This window comes from Elgaria multicarinata, chromosome 4 (genome assembly GCF_023053635.1).
Source record: "Elgaria multicarinata webbii isolate HBS135686 ecotype San Diego chromosome 4, rElgMul1.1.pri, whole genome shotgun sequence".
Taxonomy (NCBI): domain Eukaryota; kingdom Metazoa; phylum Chordata; class Lepidosauria; order Squamata; family Anguidae; genus Elgaria; species Elgaria multicarinata.
The window spans coordinates 94,490,751-94,515,118 of record NC_086174.1 but is presented as its reverse complement, the minus strand read 5'-3'; the positions used below and the strand labels follow the sequence as shown (position 1 = coordinate 94,515,118).

Below are 24,368 nucleotides of genomic sequence, written 5' to 3'. Positions count from 1 at the left end.
TAGGGTTCGAGCCAATCAGTGATCCTGATGTTAGGACGCGGTCTTCAAGATGGCGGCGCCCATAAGTTTGTCCGTACGGTACCGCTAACAGGGACTAGTACTACGGAAGAAGTTCCGCGGCTTTGAGAATCTTCCCCATGGGCTCTGCAGGAAAGATGCTGCGCGCTTCACTCCGAGAGGTGAGGGAGGCCAGGCAGAGCTGTGATTGGCCTTGTTCTCGCCTCCCCACCGGCTGTATCTTCGGCTTTCTCCCATGCTGATTATGCCTTTAGGAAGGTTGGGTTCCCGTTCCCAGGGATTATTTGCTTTCCGGCAATGCACCAGGCCCTTATGACACTTGCATGAAAGACGGAAATTCCACATACGAAGCACTCTTAATTATTGCACTATATTCTGAGGGGTAAGCTTCACCTGTGGTATTTCTGCCTGATGTGGCTGCTCAGACACTGGAGTCCTGGGAGCAAAAAGAGTGGTAATTCTAGACTAATGGGATAGATCCATGCCGCTGATGGCCTTCATCTTAAGATCTGGAGGGGGAGAAGACCTTTCCAAAGCACCAGCATATATTTATTCAGATTTCCACGTTACTTACAGAAAATATCTGAAGCTATTTACAATTAACTATAAGATTCAAAGCTGCTATCATAAAGAGTAGCACTTAGAGTAACCATATCCCCATAAACACAGCAAGAAGTGATAATCTAGGACAGCCTTCCTCAATCAGATGCCTTCCAGATGTGGTGGAATACAACTCCCATCATCCAAGACAGCCATGCTAGTTAGGGATGGGGAGTTGTTGTCCAACGTGTCTGGAGGGGTCCCAGTTGCAGAAGGCTGCCCAGGATTAGTATCTCCCTCTGTATTTATGGGGGCAAGAGTACTCAGAAGATTTCAACCCACAAGGAAAACATAATTTCCATGATTCTCACAAGTTGCCCACCCCTGGTGTAACCAATTTATGTTTTGAAAGATATGATAATAGCACACACACACTGATTTTTTTCTGTAAATGCATGGGGTGGGAAGCCACAAGTACCATAGCTTTCTCCAAAACAAAAGAAACCCCTGTATTTATACTTCGAGAATACAACCCTATGCATGCTTGCTTAACAGTGGCCCTGTTCAGAAGACACAAACCATGGCTTTAACCATGGTGAATAAGGCTTTTTGCCTTATTCACCGTGGTTAAAGCCGTAGTTTAAGATGTCTTCTGAACAGGGCCAATATGACCCATTGAACACTGTGGGATGCTGGGGTGTAAACATCACAACAATTCCTTCTCAATTTTGTGATGTGTGAACTAACCCCCAATGTACTGGTAGTGCATCGTCCTTTTATGTTTGCAAACGTAGAAGGATCTACTTACAACACTGAGGTTGAAGAAAACCTATATATTGAGGAATATTGTTTCAAGTATGATTCATTTTGAAGGATGTCTCTTGTTTTAGAATCCCAAAAAGCATCTATGGATCTCTAGAAAGTTTCGCTATTATTTCTTTACTTGTGTTAAGTTAGCAAGCCCAACCTAGGTTCAGGCCAGTATGACTGTCTGGTGTAGGGTATGTGCATGTGTGTATCCTTGCGCATATGCAAAGTGTATTTTGAAGAGGCTATGAAATTGCTATGATCCAAAGTGCTATTCTAGAGCCCCCACCCCCACTTATTTTATAAGATTTGCTTGTGAACGTAAGAAAGGTACATCTAGTTCAGCAAACAGTTTCCCATGGTGGCCTATCAGATGCCTCCAGGAAGCCCACAAGCAGGACATGAAGGGAACAGTGCTCTTGTGATGTTGCTCCTCTGCAGCTGGAATTCAATAATGCAGGTTCTTGTATCCATCATGGCTAATTACTGTTGCCAGATTTATTCTTCATAAGTGTGGCCAATCCTCTTTTAAGGCCATGTAAGTCACTACATTTTGGGATCATACTATCAAATTTATTTATTTATTGAAGAAACTAGCCAACGGACCTGGCATCACATGGCTTGGAATAGCCCTTAGTTTGACACAGCGAAGCCTTCAAGCAAACTTACAGATGTCGAAATGGGACAAAATTGAAAACTAACCCCAAGGTGCACATACATAGGGTCTCCTTAGTATGCATGCCAAGTTTCAGGTATCTAGGTTTCATGAGTATGGTGCTGATGGGCGGACAGACAGATAGACACAAATACTTTTTTATTCTATATTACTTAACAAAAGATTTATGGATAACCATTTTGACAAAAAAGTTATGACCTTATCCACCTGTTTGCTAAGCTAACTCCAATATTACTCTGCATTTTCACTATCTCTGGAGTTCATTCTATGCAATTGCAAAGTTTTATCATTGTTTAATATAATTTTTCATAGTGTTGCTTGCTAAATCAATGCAATCACTTCTTATTTATTTATGTATGTATTTATTTATAACATTTGTATCCCGCCCTTTATCACTAGGATATCAGGGCGGAGTACAGATAAAATCATACAATGATTTTATACAATGTAAAACAATAAATATACACAGCTAAAAACAAATTAAACCATTAATCAAGTTAAAACCAATATATAATTTAAAAGCAGTAAAAAACAATTAAAACAGTTAATTGACATATGAAGGAAATGCAAGTACATTATTCAGTCCCAATAGTTTTTATGCTGAGGAGGGGAAGTTGTTTAGCAAACCGGGAAGACATATTTTCTCTAAATTTTTCTAAAAACAGAAATGATGGTCTTTTCAGGTTTCAGCAGCACTAAAGGAAGGCCAAGTGACCCCAACAGAGCTTTGTCAGAAGTGTATCTCCTTAATAAAAGCAACCAGATTTCTTAATGCTTATATCACGGTAACAGAAGACACAGCATTAAAGCAGGCTTCGGCTTCAGAGAAAAGATACAGACAAGGTAATTTAATTCTGCTGGGCAGTTGCTCTCTCCTAAGATCTTTTGTCTGTGATCTTGACATTTTCTGCTCAAGACATTTCCTTACTAATACTGTAAAATGTACCACGAAGTTCACTTTATTTCTCTGATTCAACAGATTTTTTGATCTTGGTTCCATTTGTCTGTAGCAGCCTAATCTGCCTAGAGTTGCCATGATGTCTATGTGATGACCACATGACGTCATGTGTATTGTTTTGGATGCTGTTATGCTCCATCTAAACCAGCTTTCCCCAATCAGGTGTCTGATGTGTTGACCTACATCATACATCATCCACGAGGCAGCCATGCTGGCTGATCTAAAGAACTTACATCCTGGAACAGAAGTCTCGAGATCACTCTTTATACTGCTTATGAACATATACAGATGTGTAGGATTAGGAACTTATTTACAAGTGTATATATTATTATTATTTATTATATTATTATATTTATTTGTATCCCACCTTTTGCCTAATACTGGGCCTCAGAATACCAAAATATCCAGAATACCAAATCAGAGTAATTCCATTTGGTCTCTTCAGCTGAAATCCCATGCCCACTTAGCTGGACATAAGCCACATTGAACTCAAATTCACTTATTTCTGAGTAGACATGTATAGGATTGCATTGTTGGTGATGTGCCTGTCTAACTCAACAGAACTTAAATTCAGGCATTCTGTCTTTGTTGGGAGTTTTGATAACTCGCTTCTTTTGTATCCAGCCCTTCCCAGCCTGATTCCTTCCAGATGTTTTAAATTGCAACTCCCATCAGCCCCAGGCAGCATGACCACATACTTTAAGCCAGGGGTTGGGCAGAAAGTAGATCTGGAACTGTTGATAGATCTGAGTGACTTGCTATCAATACAGCTATCAATACTTGCTATCAATATTGATAGCAAGTATTGCTATCAATACTTGCTATCAATAGAGTGGCAAGGGTTTGTGACTCACAATTGCCTAACAATAGGAACAACTAAAAAGATATCTCCATTCCCACTAGGTTGCTGAAAATGAATGCTTGTGGGAAGCCCTGGAATGAATTTTGTGTATGAAAGACTTATGAGCTGAAGGAAGCTGAGTGGAAACTGAAAGGGGGAATCAAGAAGGATAAATCCCTTCAAAATGCTTGGAGATTACTCAAAGCCACAATAATTGAAATTTAGCTAGAATATATATCACAGGTTAGGAAAGACAGCACCAAGTCCAAGAGGCCATCAGTATGATTAACAAGCAGTACCAGGGAAACTATTAGAGAAAATAAGTCTTCCTTTAAAAATGGAAGTCTTGCCCAAATGAGGAGAACAGAAAAGAGCACAAACTTGCACAAAGGAGGTACAAACAGACAATAAGAAATGTTTTAAAAAAGCACCTTGAGGAGCATATCACTAACAACAAGGTTAACAATAAAGAATTATTTAAATATACCAGAAGCAGGAAACCAGCTAGGGAGATAGCTGGACCACTGGATTACAACTGAGTTCTAAAGGAGGATAAGGAGATTGCAGAGAAGCTGCATGAATTATTTTCATCTGTCTTCACTGCAAAAGATATAGGATAGATAAGCATTCTTTGAGAGTGTCCATAAACATGAGGACAGGGGTCTCTCACCAAAGAGTCCTGAGCAAACTTACTCATGGAATAAGATGAGAGGTCCTCTAATGGATCAGTAAATGGTTAAGGAACAAAAAGCAGAGAGTAAGAATAAATGGCAGATTCTTCCAATGGAAGGTTGTAAACAGTAGGGTTCCATGGGGATCTATATTGAGAACACAAATGATATAGAATTAGGAACGAGCAGTGAGGTACCCTCCAAACTGGGAGAATGGGCATCAAGGAGTTGTTTTTGGATAGGCTAGCTGTCATGTTCTTTGCGGGGGGGGGAGGGTCTTAAGGGATACCATAGCTGCAGCATTACCCCCTAGCACTGTGCGCACGTGTGCCTGAAAAACAGTGAAATAAAAAGGAAAGGCTTGGAATGATTTTGAAAAGCAAGTGGGCTTGTTCCTATCATACCTTTTCCAAACTTGCTTGTCCAGCAGTTCCAGCAGTGGTACTTGTTCACGCTATGTGTAAAATAAATAAATCACAGTACTTAAGTGTTAAATCAGACTGTGTGTATGATGCTTTATACCAGGGATGGTGAATCTCTCTCCTACCAAGGGCCAAATCCAGTTTTGGAGAAGCTCTCAGCGGCCATGAGGGTGGGTGGGGTCAAAGGAAAAAGGAACAGGGCCAAGATACAAAAAATACCAGCAAATTTACACTTAAAGTTCTTAAGTGTTCTTAGCTACTGCCAGTAGCTAAGCCTTAGGATCGCCGTTCCAATGTTTAGAATGGGGGGAAAGACTGTGCAAAAGCTGGGAATCCATCCAACACTCAGGGGGAAGAAGGCCGAGCCAGGGGAAGTGTGTGTGTGTGTGGGTGTGGGTGTGGGTGTGGGTGGGTGGTGGGTGGGTGGGTGTTGGGTTCCGGGAGGGCCTGAGGCTCAACACCCCTGCTTTATGCACTGGTTTATTGTCTTTGTACTATCCGTAATGTAGGTCAGACACTGGGGGATTTAGATGGCATCCCAATTGCTGTTAAAGACAACTTCAGCTCAGCTGGTATTGAGACAACATGTGCCTCCAACATGCTAAAAGGTAAAGTAGAGTTTTTATGATAAGCCAACACCCTTGAACTCTGATCCTCCGTCTGTTAAGGAAACAGATGGGAGTACTGTCGTTCAGACATATTCATTTGCAGGAAACAATAATCGATGAATGAATACATTGGGTTATTTATATGGAGCTATCCTAAATGTACGCAAGAATTTGGTGACAAAGTACTTGTGGGCATACTGATCATGTTTATCCAGGGCTTAATTCTTTGCTGAATTAGCACTTTATACATTTTTTTAAAGTAACTTTAGGAAATATATTGAGCATGCTGCTAGAATCCATGGGGGTTTCCAGATGGAGGTCTCCTAGCACCGTCAATCAAAATATGCTGTATTGCTATTATGACATTTTCTCCTAAGCAGATTTTCTGTGGAAAGAAAAAAGACAGGAGAGGCTTTGGGAAAACATCTGTTTCCTCTAACAAGTTGACAACATCTGGACCCCCTGTAAAATTCTGTGTTTGAGGCCAGGTGATTGCAGGATAAAAGTCTTCTCTGGAAGCCCCCCTGTTGTTAGTCTTGCTGCTAGGCTACAAACCTGGGAGCATATCACACCAGTTCTTAAAGAACAGTCCTGGCTTCTGGTCTGTTTCCAAACACAATTTGGAGTGTTGGTGTTTACCTTTAAAGTCCTCCATGGCTTGGGACCTGAAGGAACGCATGTTCCCATATTCCACATGCTGATGTCATCGGCTGAGGGTCTTCTCCAGGTGCCATCCCCCGCCGTCTGAGGTGAGGCAGGTGATGATCAGGGAGAGGGCCTTTTCCTTGGAGGGACTTTCCTGGTTATCATTGGTTTCTTGCCAATACCATTTTGTTCTCCCAGACTTTTTAAAGGTCTGTGTCATTTTTTATTATTACTGCTTTGCTTGGTTGTATTGGGTGAAATCCAGTTGTGTCTAGTCTGCGTACAAGACAGCATCCGCTAATGGAGTGGATTTCCCCTCTCTCTGTGCTCTTCTCAGAACTCTTCCAGAGGGTTGGAGGGTGCTCCAGAGCAGTTTTTACAGGCACTTTGATGTGATTGGGTGGGGGTCGGGGTGGGGGCTGCAGAAGAAGGAGAGGGTGGGAAAGGTGCATTGTGGAAGTCAGCTTGTGTGACCTTGGATGTAGCCCAAAGTATTGATATTATTGTTTGAATTTTATCATTGTTAATATTCTATTGGAACCCTGGGAGCTGTCTGTATGAATTTGGTGTACACCATCCAATCTAGCTGCTACAGTAAAGTTCCATACAATTATAGAAAGATGTAGTCTTAAGCCAACCCAGCCTTTGCATTTTTCAGGTTATATCCCACCTTACAATGCAACAGTAGTTCAGAAGTTGCTGGATCAAGGAGCTGTGCTTCTTGGAAAAACAAACCTCGATGAATTTGCTATGGGGTAAGTTGAACTATGTATGTCTTATGCCTGCTGTGTGGTGTCATTTCTGCTGAAGTGCAGAGTCATGAGGATGGGCCAGAAGCTTTGTGGAGTGCTGAAACTCAGACCACTCAGTTCTCGCCTTTCTTCAAGCCTGTCGTTGCAACCATACATATTAGTGATAAGCTTTTTAATTAAAGAAAAAATGACAATGATTGTTGGCCTGGTCAGTGAATTCTCAACAGCGTATCAGGTTCTATATTTGCTTGGAATTGCAGAGCTCATGAATCGCTAAAGAGCAGATGGTTGTCCCTGACAGATGGACAGCCATCTGTCAGGGATGCTTTAGGGTGGATTCCTGCATTGAGCAGGGGGTTGGATTCGATGGCCTTGTAGGCCCCTTCCAACTCTGCTGTTCTATGATTCTAAGAGCCCTGCTGGATCAGACCAAAGGCCCATCTAGGTCAGCATTCTGGTTCTCCCAGTGGCCAACAAGATGAATATTTTTCCAGTTCTGATATCTAAAGTAACTGGAATGCAGTGACTTTCAGAAAGAGTCCTTAGCTCAGGTGCTAAGGTCAGCAAGGAAGGCCCTGTTACCAATACCGCTGCCCTCAGGGGTTGTGCGACAGCAGCTCGACAAGGCCTTTTCTTTGGTGGCCCCAAGGTTGTCAGATTCCCTTTCCCTGAAGTGCACCTGGCACCTTCAGTGTATGCATTTCATAAGCAAGTTAAGACATATCTGCTTATGTATTATTATTATTATTATTATTATTATTATTATTATTATTATTATATTTTCATACCCTTCCCTTTTTCATCCAAGGAACCCAAGCAGCTTACATGGTCCTCCTCTTCTCTGTGTTATCCTCAAACCTGGCACCACCATTTGGATGTTTTGGACTACAATTTTTTGACTACTACTGTCAAGAAATACTTTTGTAAGCCGCCGTGAGAGCCTTTTTTGGCTGAATGGCGGCATAAAAATCCTTAAATAAATAAAATAAAATAAATTATTATTATTATTATTATTATTATTATTTATTTATATAGCACCATAAATGTACATGGTGCTGTACAGAGTAAAACAGTAAATAGCAAGACTCTGCCGCATAGGCTTACAATCTAATAAAATCATAGTAAAACAATAAGGAGGGGAAGAGAATGCCAACAGGTACAGGGAAGGGTAAGCAGGCACAGGGTAGGGAAAAACTAGTGGTTGGGGTGATGGGAGCTATTGTCCAAAACATCTGAAGAGCACCAGATTAGGGAAGGCTATCCTAGGGGTCGTAATGACTGCATGGACTGAAATCTCCACAGTTCACATCCAGAGTGCTAAAGTCTCCAAATGTGGGAAACATTCTGAAGGCTACAGGAAAATACCTTGAAGGGCTCCAGATTGCTCAGTTCTGGATGAACTCCTTGATTGTGTAGCATGAAGACTGACAACTGGTTGGCCTTAATGGTTCTGTTTTGGAACAAGTGGTTTCAAATCTACTTATAAGAAAGAGAGAGAGAGACAAAGGGTGGTTAAATCTATAGCTGAATTAAGATGTTTCTGTCTTCTTCCTCCCTGACTTTCTCATCTTAGCTCTGGAACTACGGATGGTGCATTTGGACCGGTTAGAAACCCCTGGAGTTACTCTCGGCAGTACAGAGAAAAGTGTGCGCAAAACTCCAGTGCTCGAAATGAAGACACCAGCTGGTTGATAACTGGAGGGAGCTCTGGAGGCAGTGCGGCTGCAGTATCGTCTTTCACATGCTTTGCGTAAGGGGTTTTTAAGAGCAGCTTAATTAAGAGCAACATAAGGATTGATGCAACATTTGATTTGTGCCGATAGTGCAACATAAAGAGCAGCATTTGATTAGTGCCAACAGTGCACTAAGTGCTGTTCAGAACTCACAAGCAACATGATCTCTTATTAGAGTATTTAAAATATATTCTATGTAGGTGGGACAGGATTTGATAAAGGAAAGAGGATGGGATAAAGTCCCCTGATGTTTATGTCCAAAACACTTAAATTGTGTCTGAGCATTTTGTGCTGCTTGAAAAGAATTTATTGAGGCAATGAAGAGTAAAGAACATTACTGATTCCCTATTTGAAAAGTGCTTTGGGATCAACAATTTATCCAGGAGCTCAGCCTTATGAAAAACAGAAGGAACTTTGATTCAGTGTGGTCTACAGTATCTCATCCCTTGCAATAAAATACCCTTTTTCATCCCAGGCTTTGAATTGGCATCAGTGTGAGCTAATAATTCAGGTACAGGAGGATTTTCAGACCAACACTCTTCGAGCCTTGGATTTATTCTAAATTACCTTGCTATGCTGATAGTAAAAATACTTAGTAAATGAAGTCTAGTCCAGCTTTGATGCCCCATTGGTTTTCATGGTATAGATCTAAGCACATAATTGCCTCCTATTTGAAATAGTGGAGCTTCAAGTCACTTAATTTTGGCAAGACTGGCCCCACTGTGTCTTTTTTCAAAGTTCAGACTGTCTATTAGAATAATATTTTAATGTAGTAATGAAAGTTATGAGTTATATCCAATGTTAGTCTTAAGTGGAGTAGACCCATTGAAGTGAATGGGGCGTAAGTCATGACTAACAAGTTCCACTCATTTCAGTGGGTCTGCTCTGCTTAGGACTAACACTGGGTACAACACATTGCTACAATATACTTTTAAGTCAGGAGAGTTTCTTTCTAGGCTTGCTGTGTTCCTAGTCCTCTCACCTTCCATGAACTCAGAGCATCTTGCAGATGGTTCCCAGATAGTCTCCCATCCTGGCATAGGTGCAGGCCACATCCTCTTAGTTTTAATAGTTGAACCATACAGTGCGCCTTCAGACCATTTTCTGCCTTTGCCAACTACTCATCTGAAAAGGACTTCTGCAGTTAGACTTCATCACAGAAAGAAGTTTGTTGTAGCTCCAGAAAGGGAAACTATACATAATGTCAACATTACACCTGCTGAATTTCTTCCTGGTAAGCAGGTATTACAGATGCAAGAAGCCCCTTCTGACTTCACAGGCCAGTAGCATCAATACCAATTAGGGTTTTGTGTCTTAGAGCAAGCATTTTATAGTTAACTGCCTATGCATCTCTGATTAGAAATAGTTGTTAGTAATAGTTGTTACACCTTGTTTTTCTGTATTCTTTGGTAAAAACAAGAAATTGATTGGTGGACACATGTGATTGGTGGGAGGGGGTCTGAAGAAGATGTGCCACTCCTAGGCATGGTCATCATTTCTGGCAGATGATGATGACATAGAAGTCATTTGAGCCCAGTTAATGTCATTCATATGATGTAACTAGTCAGCAGCATCCTTCAGCACTTTACACCAGCCAAGCAGGAGGGTTCCTATACAGAAAAGAATGAATAGCCACAAATGCCCTTTGGGGCTACAGTTACTGATTACTATTTATGCTTTGATGTACCAGCAAATGCTGTTTTTAGATTATGTATTCAGGATGTATTTGTTTCAGTCAGTAATTTTGCCTTACCTCCCTGTACCTCAGTCCATTTGGGTGTAAGTACATCTGTCATCTTTTCGGTCTCCTCCATGTATCTGATGATAAAGTTTTCCTCCTGCAATAAACCATCTAGCCTATGAGATGCTTTTTCCCCTCTTGTGGAAGTTGTTAATATTGTATGTTGATAGAATGGATTTAGAAAACGCCATTGGTATAATGCAAAGATATAGAAGGAGAGGAAATTAGGATGTGATACAGAGTTTGCTTCTGATTGACATTGTTTGTTCAACCACCATAGGGCACTGGGATCTGATACAGGAGGATCCACCAGAAATCCAGCCTCTCACTGTGGAGTTGTTGGTTTGAAACCAACCTATGGCCTGGTTTCCCGTCACGGTCTCATTCCACTTGTCAACTCTATGGACGTGCCCGGCATTTTAACCAGATGTGTTGATGATGCAGCCACTGTGTTGGGTATAACGGTTCTCTAAGCAATTGTCTCAAAGCTAGTTTAATTCAGTAATACTCTCACTTTCCTCTAACGCTTGAGTCTCTTTGCTTCTTTCAGGTGTCCTCGGAGGGCATGATCCAAAAGACTCAACCACACTCCAGGACCCCTTTCATCCATTTCAGCTCCCTAGTTCAATAGATGTGAAGAATCTTTGCATAGGAATACCAAAAGTAAGTGGTATGTAACTGGTCAGTGGGAGGAAAAGAATAATCCTGCACCCAAATTAAGTTTTCATGGCATCCTACTGCCTCTGATGGGGCTGTCATATTTTTAATCTGCAGATGTTACACCGTCAGTGCTTAATGTAGGTGTGGAGAAACCAGTGGCCTCCTAGTTGCTGTTGGATTGAAACCCCCTCAGGCCCAGCCACCAGGATGGTGGGAGCTGTAGTCCAAAAACATTTTGGGGCTGCACTCAGTATGCAGTTACAGAAAGAAAAAATGTTGAATTAATAACTGTACTATTGACTGCTATTAAAAAAGCATTGCCAATAAATAGTGGAAGTATACACCCCCTTCTGTTGAATAGTGCTTAGGTAAAACAAGGCAAATTGGTGAAATGGTAATGCTTAATTGCTATGTAAATCTAATAATAATAATAACAACAACAACTGTTAATGTTTTTCATAGTTATCTATAACAACACTATGACCTGGTTCTCACTATGACTTGTTTAAACTGCAGCATGTGCAGCAACAGCCCATGGATTATTTCAAGGTTGTTTCCCCCTCCAGCAAACCATGTTGCCTGGGCTCAGATGACACAACAAGCCATGCTTGGGCAGGTGATTAGGCAAAGGTCATCCGGGATGTGCTGCAGTTTACCGTGTTTAAACAACTCACCGTGTTTAAGCCACAGTAGTTGGGCAAACCTGGCCTATAAGAAGGTTTTTGATCTGGTTGGAAGGAATTTGTAGGGAATTTGGGTGGGGGTGGGGGGATACAGAAGCATCATTACCATGACTGGGTCATCACTAAATGTGGAATTAACCCTTACATATGATAGTTGTTCAGCACAGGATAAAGGTTTAATATTCAATGTTGCTTTGTAATTTTCCTCTATTGTTAGTTATCATTTTACTAGCCTAAACACTTCAGTCTGCATTAAGGCTTGTAGAAAACTTTAATAAAAGGTCTTTGCTCTTCTTTTGCCAGTGAGCTCCCTGCCTTGTCGTTCCATCATTCTGGTTCCCTGAGCTAGAGCTCATCCCAGCCTTTTACAGTCAAGACAGTCTGATGTTTGAAGCAAGCTGCAGCCTGGCACTGAGTCTGTAACTAGACTCAAACACACACTGCCCTAAGTGCCTGCCAAAGGAAACATTCCATAATAATTATTGAAAGGGAAAGTAAGAAGGAAAGAAAATATAATACAGAAAGAGAGAGAGAGTTTCCTTGAACATACCACAAACCACTTGAGTATTTTTGACAATTCCAGCTCAGGTGAAGAAATGCATGTACATAAAGACGTTTGTGCATAGAATTATGCTCCCCTCTCCCCTCCCTTCTCAAGGAATACAATGCACCAGGATTGTCTAATGAAACTCTGGCAGTGTGGTCTAAGGCAGCTGACCTCTTTGAGAAAGCTGGTGCCAAAGTGATTGATGTGAGCCTGCCCCACACCTATTACTCCATTGTCTGCTACCATGTGCTGTGTGCAGCAGAAGTAGCCTCCAACATGGCCAGATTCGATGGTCTGCAGTACGGTAAGGCTTCTTTCCATTAAAGACATACATAAGATTCAGTATATGCATTAATTTCCCATCAGAGCCAACGTAATAAAACCTTGTTAGCAAGGACAGCTGGGGTATGATATTATTATGGCCCAGGAAGGTTAAAGGTTCTACCAGGCTAAATCTCAGCCCAGGCAAACCTCCTAACCCTTCTGAAATCCCTTCTGAATGTCATGTGGTACTTGACAAAGTACCACATGACATTCTGATTAACAAACTAGCTAAAAGTGGGCTAGATGGAACAACTATTAGGTGGATTCACAGTTGGCTACAGAATCGGACTCAAAGAGTACTTATCAATGGAACCTTCTCAAACTGGGGAGAGGCAACGAGTGGGGTGCCGCAGGGCTCGGTCCTGGGCCCAGTGCTCTTCAACATTTTTATTGATGATTTGGACGAGGAGGTGCAGGGAACACTTATCAGATTTGCAGATGACACAAAATTGGGTGGGATAGCTAATACCCTGGAAGACAGAAACAAACTTCAAAGTGATCTTGATAGGCTGGAGTGCTGGACTGAAAACATCAGAATGAAATTTAATAGGGATAAATGCCAAGTTCTACATCTAGGAAATAGAAACCAAATGCACAGTTACAAGATGGGGGATACTTGGCTCAGCAATACTACAAACGAGAAGGATCTACGAATTGTTGTAGATCACAAGCTGAATATGAGCCAACAGTGTGATATGGCTGCAAGAAAGGCAAATGCTATTTCGGGCTGCATTAATAGAAGTATAGCTTCCAAATCACATGAGGTACTGGTTCCTCTCTATTCGGCCCTGGTTAGGCCTCATCTAAAGTATTGTGTCCAGTTTTGGGCCCCACAATTCAAGAAGTACGCAGACAAGCTGGAGCATGTTCAGAGGAGGGCAACCAGGATGATCAGGGGTCTGGAAACAAAGCCCTATGAAGAGAGACTGAAAGAACTGGGCATGTTTAGCCTGCAGAAGAGAAGATTGAGGGGAGACATGAGAGCACTCTTCAAATACTTAAAAGGTTGTCACACAGAGGAGGGCCAGGATTTCTTCTCAATCCTCCCAGAATGCAGGACACAGAATAACGGGCTCAAATTAAAGGAAGCCAGATTCCAGCTGGACATCAGGAAAAACTTCCTGACTGTTAGAGCAGTACGACAAAGGAATGTTACCTAGGGAGGTTGTGGGCTCTCCCATACTAGAGGCCTTCAAGAGGCAGCTGGACAACCATCTGTCAGGGATGCTTTAGGGTGGATTCGTGCATTGAGCAGGGGGTTGGACTCGATGGCCTTGTAGGCCCCTTCCAACTCTGCTATTCTATGATTCTATGATTCAGGACAAGTTGATTGAGGATTTCTGGGTATTGCCCAAGAAGTCTCACTGCATGGCTCTTCTTGCTTTGGGAAGGCCCAGAGCTGAGTGTGGTTTTGCTGATTGTTTTTATTTGTACAATGGCATAGTATATGGAAGTGGCTGGTATGTGAAGTTGACAGACAAAATTTTCTTCACACAGCAGGATTAGGAAAGAAATTGACAGAGCGCTATGCCTGGGGGCTGCCTTTTTGGACTGAGTATCCCACTAGAGTATAATAAACACAGGGATTATTTATTTATAGCTAGGCAACAGTTCAAAGAATTATGAATGTTGGTTAAGTCCTGCTAACCAACAACAGACAAGTCTCAGCTGTAGTAAACTGCAGTGTAGGGCATCCTGCATTCAGAATCAAAGCCCAGTATATTTAAAACACACATCTTGGGGTGGGGAAGTCCTTAAGCTTTTTATGTACACCTGTCTGTGAGTCACAACACACAGCATGAAGCTAATTGAGTAAATGTAGACCCATTAATGATGTCAGGAGAAATACATAACCTGCCACAGTGATAACTCTGAGCCAACATATCAGATGTGCTCTTTAATTACAGAAAGACTAAGCCTTTGCCAAAGCTTTTTTAACGCTATGGAAAAACTCTCATTGCCTTCAGTGAGGTCCATTGGTAGATGAGGTGTCTTTATTATTGTTATTCCTGGGAGCATGTTTTTGTTATGAGAGAAATGTTGTCTCAGCTGTGTCCTTTGAAGCGCATGCTCTGACTGCAGCACAAAGTACATGCATTGTTTAGCTCAATTGTTAGTCTCCATTCAAGGTCAACTGATGAGGGAATACAAAGTTACTGAAATATCTCTTATTTCCTGATCAAAAACAATGGGTCCCATTTGGTATCACTCTCTCTTGTACTTTTCAGTGTGCTTTTTAAGTGCCAAGTCAATTGAAATAATGTACTTCAACACCTTGACTCCCAAATTCCTTTTCCCAGGATTTTATTCCAGGCGAGGGGGGAAATAACAAAGCTGAACAAGTCTTGGCCCTAATTCAAAACATTTGTGTCGGAATGTAAAACACTATGCCTCTATAACTCATGCTGTGATGCTGGCGTTGTACAGTGTTTTGTGAGGTGGTGTGTAACTTTCGGCACACTTCATGCTAAATGGTTATGTAGTGGCACAGGAAGTCTTCAGAATATTTGTGACTCTTGTGAGGTAAAATACGGTGCCAATAAAGCTTTAGTGTATACACATGCATATTTTATTAATTTTAATGTTTGTATATTGGATTATTTGAGTAGTTGAGATCATTGTACAGTGAGCAAGCCAGCATTAAAAAAATAAACATCCAGGAGCTTTTTTGTCAAATGTTTCAGGCCCCTCAGATGTTCCTTTTTATGCCCAAAATGTTCTATCAAGAAAATTCAGCTCAGCTGTTGAAACCGATGTTGAAGTTTGCTTTCTTGCCCATGAATGAACAGACTATCTGACAACAACAATGTGTAAACCTCTGATATCTTTTATGCTCTACAGTCTATTGTTTATTCATGGGGTAAATTGGAATAGTTTCTCAACTCTGTTTCCAAATTGCTGGTGACTTTTAATATTAGGACACCGCAGCAGTGCTGACAAGTCCACTGAAGCCTTGTATGCAGCAACACGCCGGGAAGGCTTTAACGATGTTGTAAGGGGAAGAATTCTATCAGGAAACTACTTCTTGCTAAAACAGTAAGTTCAGCATATTTTAAAGCTCAAACTTACAAAGACAGCATTTTATTTGTTGTTCAGTTAAGGGTGAAATTACTCATGCCGGACAGATTGTTCCACCTAGTTAAGGCAATATTATTATTGCTGATACTGCTGTAGTAATATATAGCAAAACATTGTTTTCTAAAATTCTGCATAATCTAATAGGTGACACTTGCTCTCTTTTTTACTTCCTTTCCTATATTCTGTCCTAGCTGGGAACTCATTCTAATTTTTCAAGTGAAAGCCTCAATTTACATCTGTGCACGTTATCTACAAAATCTTCACTTCCCATAGACAGAGTAGCTTAGCACAAAGATGAGCAACCTGGTACCCTCCAGCTGTGTTGGACTACAACTCATGTCAGACCAAGCAAGCATCAGGGATTATGGGAGTTGAAGTCCAAAACATCTTACATGCCCCTGGTTTAGTAGATCAGGTTTTGATTTCAGCCTGAGAAACCGGAGTTCAGATATCAGCTTCCAGACTGAGAAAAGTTCTGGATGTTTTATAAAATCATGTGGGCAATCCCAAAGCAGACCTTATAAGGTATGCATGGTTTGTACCATTCCTTTGATTTCTTCTGGTGTGGTGTATTGGATAGACTGGTGAGACCTGCTCAGGTTCCTGTTCAGCCACTGTGGTGCCCTAGGTGGCTTTGGGTTGGTTGCTACCACTCAGCTTAACTGACCACAGAGAGCTTTTAGAAGGATAAAATGGTTCAGGCCCTGCATGCTGCACTGAGATCTTTGAAGAAGGGCTAGTGGATGCAAATGAGATCAATAACAGCAATAAATTAGCCAATAGGAGACAGACAGTGTACTGGGACGCTGGCAACTGTGGGAAAGGGTGAGATGACTGTCCAAAGAGGAATCCCAGTTTGAGCTGGGATGCTGAGGGGCTGCTTAGGAGGAGGAGGAGGAGGAGGTGGTCCTCACTAACTCCTCTCCCCTCTGTGATGCAGCCTAGTTCAGGCCACACCAACCTTGCCATGAAAGCATAGAAGAAGAAAAGAGACTACCACTTCTTTGGAGAGCCACACTGCTCTTCGGTTAAAATAAAAAGAAAAAAGAGGGATGGACTTCTTAACAAATATTTAAACCTAGTTCAACTTTTCCATAGTTTTCTGTCTTGTTGTTTGGGTGGGCTGTACCGCCTGCTGTTACAGTGCACTGTCATAACACCTCGACAGCTGCTTCTGACATTTGCATTGCTGTTGCTGTTGTTGTACATGGACACAGATATTTAGGACTGCATGAGCTACTGATCTCAATGAATAATGCTGCATTCCTATGGATACTTTCTTGGAAGTAAGTGCTGTGGAACTCAGTGGTTCTTAACTTCTGGGTAAATATGCATAGGATTGTAAACCCTCGTTCAGATTAGGCAACTGTTTAGCCTGTTACCTATGCCAGTGAAATCTAAATGAAATCCGATATGTTCTCTTATTAATGAGCTTTGCTCATCATCTCCAGTCTAGCTTTGTCAAAAAATGACAGTACAGGGGGGGGGGGGGGAATTGAAAAGATCTTTAGTGATATACCAGGATCAGTAGGTGATTAAAGATGGGCAGGCAGAGATAGATTGCTGTTTAGTCCATCCTTTTAATAGTCTAGAAGATGAGGGAGAAAAAGGCTGCTAGCAGTAGAAGTAGAATACATAAACAGTACAGCTGAGAGATACACCCCCAACTTAATTTTAGGTACAATAAAATGTTACCATACATCTGCAACTGATGTTTAGTTAAATCTCTACCCCTTGGCAGGATGAGATAACTAAGCTTGCACTGCAAAAAAGGCTCTGCTTGGATAGATTGATCATCTGAATGTTTCATAACTAGTATCTTTTTAGGAATAAACTTCACTCCTGAAAATGGTACATTGAAGACCAATTGCAGGTTCAGCTGAAAAGTCAAGGCCGGGGTCACAGTGCTTCAATTTGTGCATTAGGCTAGGGGAAATGAATGCTTGATTGAAATTTATAGCCATGCCTTAGTTGGCTAGAAGACTAGAATGACTCACTTCACTGTTTCCAGTGCTCACAGAACCCCTTTCCCCCCTTTAGGAACTATGAGAATTATTTTGTCAAAGCCCAGAAAGTAAGAAGACTCATTGCCACTGATTTTGCAAAAGTCTTCAGTTCTGGTGTCGATATTTTGCTCACTCCAACCACTCTGAGCCATCCTGTGCCATATGTAGAGTTCATCAAGGAAGACAACAGAACCCGCAGCGTGCAGGATGACATTTTCACTCAGGCTGTGAACATGGCTGGTAAGAAAGTGTGAAAGTTTCTAACACTTTTTCTAATGGTGGTTTTACAGCTAGCCATCACTGGAGAATTCAAAAGAGCAGGAAACTCTGGTTCTTTTCTTTTCTTTTTTTTTAAAAAAGAAAACATATTTGCCCAGATGCAATATATTTGACAAGTACCCAGGCACATACTAGGGCTTCATATTGGAACCATTTAGACAGATTCCAAGTGTTTGTCCACAGAATTTGGTTCTGCTAGGTTAACAACTCACTGAGTCTAATCATCCGGCTTCTGTGAAACCTCTTGACACATTAAATATGGTGGTTCAATAGATACATGACATTAATGGCTTCCATTTGTAAAAAGCTCAAAGTGCATTTTAGTACTTTTTACCAGATTACGCTGATTCAACAGCTGCAACCCTATCTAGAGAAAGGTGACATACTGTAGTTACAGTGACACATGCCTTGGTTACATCGAGGTAACATTACTATAATGTGCTTTATGTGGGGCTGCCCTTCAAGACAATTCGGAAGCTGCAGCTGGTACAGAATTCAGCAGGAAAAACACGTGTGGGGTCTAGGTGTTTGGATCACCTTACTCCTATTCTGTTTTGTTTATATTGCCTTCCTGTTCGCTTCTGAACCTAATTCAAAGTGCTGGTTTTAAAGCCCTAAATGGTTTGGGACCACATTCTCTGAAGACTGCCTACATCTATTTGAGCCTGCCCAGTATCAGAGACCCTACTCTATGGCTTACCAGCATAAGTCATTAGGCTGGCAGGTATTAGGGATAGGGCTTTCTCAGTGGTGGCCCCACACCTTTGGATGTCCCTCCCCAGGGAGATATGTATGGCTTCATCATTGGCTTTAAAAACACCTGAAGGCACATTTATTCCAGTCTGCATCTGGTGCTAAAAAGCATTCACTGCTGCCATTTTTGCTGTGTCTGTTGCTAAAAATAATTCACTGCTGCTGTTTTTACTGTGTGTCTGTTTAATTGTAATTTGTATCTTCATATTTTTATAATATTGTAAGCCGCCTTGTGAGAGCAGGGCACCCTGAAAGGCAGGTTAAAATCTTTTAAATAAATAATAAATGTTAGGATACCACCAGCAAGCATTCAATCCTAGATGAATATTTCTCTTTTTGTGTATCATGAAGGCAACAACTGGAGGGAATTCATCAAGTGGAAAATTTATCCTCCTTGGAATCTTTGAATCAAATACAAATACATTTGTTATAAGGGATTCTCTAACTCCATTGTATGATATTATTCAGGCTTTGACCTGCTCTAATTGGCTTTTGACAAGGTGTGCCTTTTGTGGATCTTTTTCAATATGTGTGTTATTGGTTGGTATTTGTTGATTGATTGGCTGGACACATTTTGCATTATTATTATTATTATATACTGCCCCATAACTGAATCTCTCTGGGTGGTTTACAAAGATTAAAATGTTGAACATTAAAAATCAGTATACAAAATTTAAAACCATAAAAGCTGACAATCATGAGTTTAGGTTTTAAAAAAAGAAAGAAGGACCCAGAATCTGGTTTCTCTGTTCATTCTTTTTGTTGTCTAGATAAAGGGCACATGTTGGTCTGGAACCTCTCCAAAGTCCAGAAAACATGTTGCTGACACGTTATGGACATGTTATGTGTTTGTATGCCATGTGGGTCTTGGGTAATTTGTTCTGAAACCCAAAATGGGGGCTGGGAGAACTATTGTACCATGCGTACGAATGATTAATTTTCTTTGACTTCCTGTGGTTGTTGGCTCCTGAAAAATGGGTGTATCCTAGTCCCATGACATTGGAGTGGCTGTTCTTCCTTATCACTGGGAATGAATGCAAGGTGGGCACCCAATGAAGGACAACCACATTGATCATATCAAAACACCCTTCAGAAGCTGGATATCTGGAGTAAAATCATAGATTTGGTGTTGTCTCATTGGGTTGACTCATTGGGTGACTTCGGGAAGTTTTTATCTCAGTTACCATAAAAGAAAATGGTAATAAAGGTTTGTTTCTGGACAAATGAGATAAAGAAATGTGGGTAGCATGTTTCAGTTTGGAGGATCTATAAAGCTTAGTTAAAGATTTGCCTTGTGCACCTATTTTTTGCTCCCTATTAAATGATGCAAAGAATTATGTGTTCTGTCTTTCAGGGCTGCCAGCTATAAGTGTCCCTTCTGCACTCTCAGAGAAAGGCTTACCAATTGGGCTGCAGTTTATTGGCCGTGCTTTTCATGAGGCACAGCTTCTCACAGTAGCCAAGTGGTTTGAAAAGCAAGCACAGTTCCCTGTCACACAACTAGAAGGGATAATGGAGCACCTTGACACTGTCTCTCACCAAGAAAAGTCAGCATTTTTTTCATGAAGTGGGACTGGAAGGTTTATTAGCTATACAATGAAAAGGATTGTGGGAAAGCCCAGAGCTCTGTGTTTTGAAGCTCTGAACATAATTTCTGCATGGATGATATTCGTCTGATTCAAGAAGCAAGCATGTTAAAATGGAATACAAGCTCAAACCATCTGAAGTGTTTTTTTTAAAATGCAATTAAATTGTCATGAGGTTTGGAACTATATCATAGTTTCTTATTGTTAAATAGTGAAAGGCTGATAGGTTCTTGCTATAATGAAATGTCAACCCAAATGCACTAGCACAGATAACCGGAAAAGTGGATTATAAAGATTGATGCTTTGTTCATCATGCAAACATACAAGTCAGAATAGACATCTGATCTATACAAAGCTATAATCGTGTACACATTCTAATTTTAAAAGGCTAGTAATTCAAGGAAGGCTTAAAGAGAGAGACATATATTATGAAAACTGATCAAAAAATAGATTGCATCTGACTTCTTCCCCACCTCCCCTTCAATTTCACTGAACCGCAAGCAGTTGTGATGTCTTCCAGTTTTTATAATGATGGCCAGCCTCTATGGTCAAATATACTGTATGATCTTCATATACTGTATCTCCAAATTAACGTACTTCGGATCTGAGCGTTGGAGATCCACATAAATTTAGATGGTGGCCATACATCAAATGGGCTATTGTACTGTGATAACCTGGCCTGTATTCCCTTCCCCATTTTTAAGTGGAGAAAACAGTTAAATGATTTTTAGACCAACTTAGCATCACCCTTTTAACAAAGAACCAATTGTCTTTTGCATCACCCCTAGGTCAGTTCTGGCTAAGTTTAATATGATGTGATCCTAATTATCTTAGGGTTTTGCAAAATTTCTTTCTTCTTCCAAGAAGCTTTTTGCCCCAGGGGTATTGATCACACACATCTAGAGGACGAGTAATTAGATTGTGATAAAATTGTGTTTCTTCCTACCTAAAAATTAAGCACTCTGAATACTAATTTCAGTACACAAGTCACATGGGAATAACAGCTGTTTAGACAAAGCACAATCATCCATAAGAAAAGCTTTTGGTTTTCAGAATGTCATATTAAGAAGAAGAGGAATGCAGTTACAACTGAGTAGAACTTGCAGCAAATGAAGGCACAGCAAAGCATACATTTTATGCTACAATCCTCAAACTGCTTTGTGGATGGACAACCCGTTGATTTCAATGGAACTTATTTCAAACATATATTCTTAGACTGGGGTGTAAGTTGCTGACTGATACATATAGCTAACTGATGCTTACCTGGTAAAGGGATCCTGTTTGTTGTTTATGGAACCAGTTCTGTCGCCCCCATTCAACTTAAGAAGCTTTATGGGCTCTGAGATAATTAAAAAAAAACAATTGGTGAGTTGTCTTTGCAGAAACCATGGAAGCTCCCATTTTGGTGGAAAGGTGAGGTATAAATTTAAAAAATCAAATCAGCTGCTGCTGCAGTGTAGCAATGCCAGTCATTCTCTGCATAGCTGGGGAAGTTGATAGAGAGATGGGCCTAAACTACACCAAGCAGGATATCACACCATGAAAGTGGTATGTAAAAGGCAGGAGCCACACCAAGCAGGATATAGCAGTATGAAAGCAGTATGTGGTATGTGTCAATGGGCCCCAATAGTTGTCAGCGCACTATAAAGCAGCAGTGTGGCTCCTGCCTTTTATATACCACTTTCATACGGCTTTCATAGTGCAATATCCTGCTTGGTGTAGATTAGGCCATGGTTTCGGAAGGTAGAACTCTGACAATTACTGCTTTACATCGTCTTGTAGTTGAATATTATAAATTCTGGCTCTGAATGGATGATGCAGATCAACATCACTACAATGCTCCTATTGCGCCCCTCTATGGCATTAATATCATAAGTGCATGATCCGTCTTAGGCAGATTCGTGCTGTGCTTTTCCTTATCTTAGAAGAGCATCTTGATGCTTTTTTTACATCAACTTGATTCGCTGTCTAGAAGAATTCTTAATAATCAGCTCTTAGCAAACTACCAAAAAAAAAAATATGATTAAAAGTCTGCTTTGTTGGAAGTTTTCAAAGAAATAATAACAGTTCTGCATCTGTCAGACAGTCTAGACTTCAGGAACAGAATATCCTAAGGTACAACACTGGTTTAGTTGATTCATGCTGCTGCTTCCAGTTCAACATTTCCGAGATTCTATAGAAATTCCTGGAAATACTCTTAAGTTCAGAAGTCTTTGGAACACCTGGCCTATTTTAATTATAGAGTGGGACTATCACGCACCCCCCTTTAGTTATGCTGTCCCTCTCCCCCAACAAAAACCTAATTGTAATTTTTTTTATTCCACAAATGAATAGGTACCTGTGCCACATTACATTTGGTGAGCAGAGAATATCAATAAAGGTGATGAAGTCTTGTGGCACCTTAAAGACTAACACATTTATTCTGGTGTAAACTTTTGTGGATTATAGCCCACTTCATCAGATAGTCCACAAAAGTTTATGTCGGAATAAATATGTTAGTCTTTAAAGTGCCACAAGATTCTGTGTTTTGTCTGCAATAGACTGACGCAGCTACCTTCTGGCATCAATAAAGAAAAGCTGTGTTTGATCTAGCGAGTTTCCATTCTGCTACTACAAAAACACTTCTCCCTCCACCATCACCGTTTTATTTCCTGCCTGAAATGAGCAGACCTGTTTTTCAAAGGCTGGATTCACCAATAGGTTATGCATACTGCAGAAACCTTTCAGAAACAGGAAGAAAAATGGCTCTGGCTTCTTTTAATGGATATGCAGCTGTCAGGGATTGGAGATTTAAAAGGCAGTAACCATAGTAATCTACAAGCTTATCTCACAAAGGTGTGCAGTAATCCCTTCTTCTTGCCACTCACAGACAGTTCATTAAACTGTCACCTGTGGGTTCCATCGAGCAAACTCTCATTAAGCAAATGTCACATTTCCATGCTGGCCAGCATTTGCAAAGTAAATGTGCTAATGAGATACCATCGCATGGCAGTTATTTCAGGACATATTTCAATTTTATTTTAAGAAAAAGGGTGAAAGTTAGCCCTTCGAGCGCTGTTTTGCACAATAGCATAGGCCAACGTTATTATCAGCATCATTTTCAAAGAGATCTAGCCATCTGTTTAGCTGGTGTTCTGTCTGGAATGGATTAGTTTGACAAGTTCTCTGCTACATAATTTTCAGGAGCCAAGAAAGAAATCTAGAAAGTCATTGGCCAATTTATCATTAATAGAAGTGCCTAAAGTATACTAAATACTGTACATCGATAAAATGTCCAGCTCCCTGTGCACAGATTCACTGTTGTACACTGCTTGCCCCACCCTCGGGATAATAAGAACAGCTTCCTCTATCAACGCCCCCCCACACACACACACTCACCAAAGCAGCATAGTGTGTTACAAATCTGGGAGGAAGGGTTGACTCCCTACAGGTTGCTTCCAAAAAGGATGACTAATAGACTGCCAGAAGTCAGGATGAATTTATTTATTTATTTATTTATTTATTTATTTATTACATTTTTATACCGCCTAATAGCTGAAGCTCTCTGGGCAGTTCACAAAAATTAAAACCATAATAAAACAATCAACAGGTTAAAAGCACAAATACAAAATACAGTATAAAAAGCACAACCAGGATAAAACCACGCAGCAAAATTGATATAAGATTAAAATACAGAGTTAGAACAGTACAATTTTAATTTAAGTTAAAATTAAGTGTTAAAATACTGAGAGAATAAAAAGGTCTTCAGTTGGCAACGAAAAGAGTACAGTGTAGGCACCAGGCGGACCTCTCTGGGGAGCTCATTCCACAACCAGGGTGCCACAGCGGAGAAAGCCCTCCTCCTAGTAGCCACCTGCCTCACTTCCTTTGGCAGGGGATCACGGAGAAGGGACCCTGTAGATGATCTTAAGGTCCAGGCAGGTACATATGGGAGGAGGCGTTCCTTCAAATAACCTGGCCCCAAACCATTTAGGGCTTTAAATGTCAATACCAGTACTTTGAATCGGGCCCGGACCTGGACTGGCAGCCAATGAAGTTGT

The 24,368-nt window shown here is 40.9% G+C and overlaps 1 protein-coding gene across 1 annotated transcript; it reads left to right on the top strand.

Annotated features, from left to right (window-relative positions):
* Positions 1-46: 46 nt before the first annotated feature.
* On the top strand, positions 47-20,516 carry QRSL1 (glutaminyl-tRNA amidotransferase subunit QRSL1). Its single transcript, XM_063124834.1, has 11 exons — positions 47-179; positions 2,725-2,884; positions 5,443-5,541; positions 6,845-6,941; positions 8,512-8,688; positions 10,693-10,868; positions 10,963-11,075; positions 12,414-12,606; positions 15,545-15,662; positions 17,745-17,950; positions 20,097-20,516. Exons 1-11 carry the CDS (start codon positions 138-140, stop codon positions 20,306-20,308), a joined length of 1,593 nt encoding a protein of 530 aa, XP_062980904.1. The 5' UTR covers positions 47-137; the 3' UTR covers positions 20,309-20,516.
* Positions 20,517-24,368: the final 3,852 nt, after the last annotated feature.

Bases quoted from the DNA above. Each gene is read 5' to 3' on its own strand.
- QRSL1 (XM_063124834.1), top strand. From the start codon at position 138: ATGGGCTCTGCAGGAAAGATGCTGCGCGCTTCACTCCGAGAG. The intron at 12,607-15,544 runs GTAAGGCTTCTT...TTTTAATATTAG, and splicing joins ATTCGATGGTCTGCAGTACG to GACACCGCAGCAGTGCTGAC. The intron at 15,663-17,744 runs GTAAGTTCAGCA...TCCCCCCTTTAG, and splicing joins AACTACTTCTTGCTAAAACA to GAACTATGAGAATTATTTTG.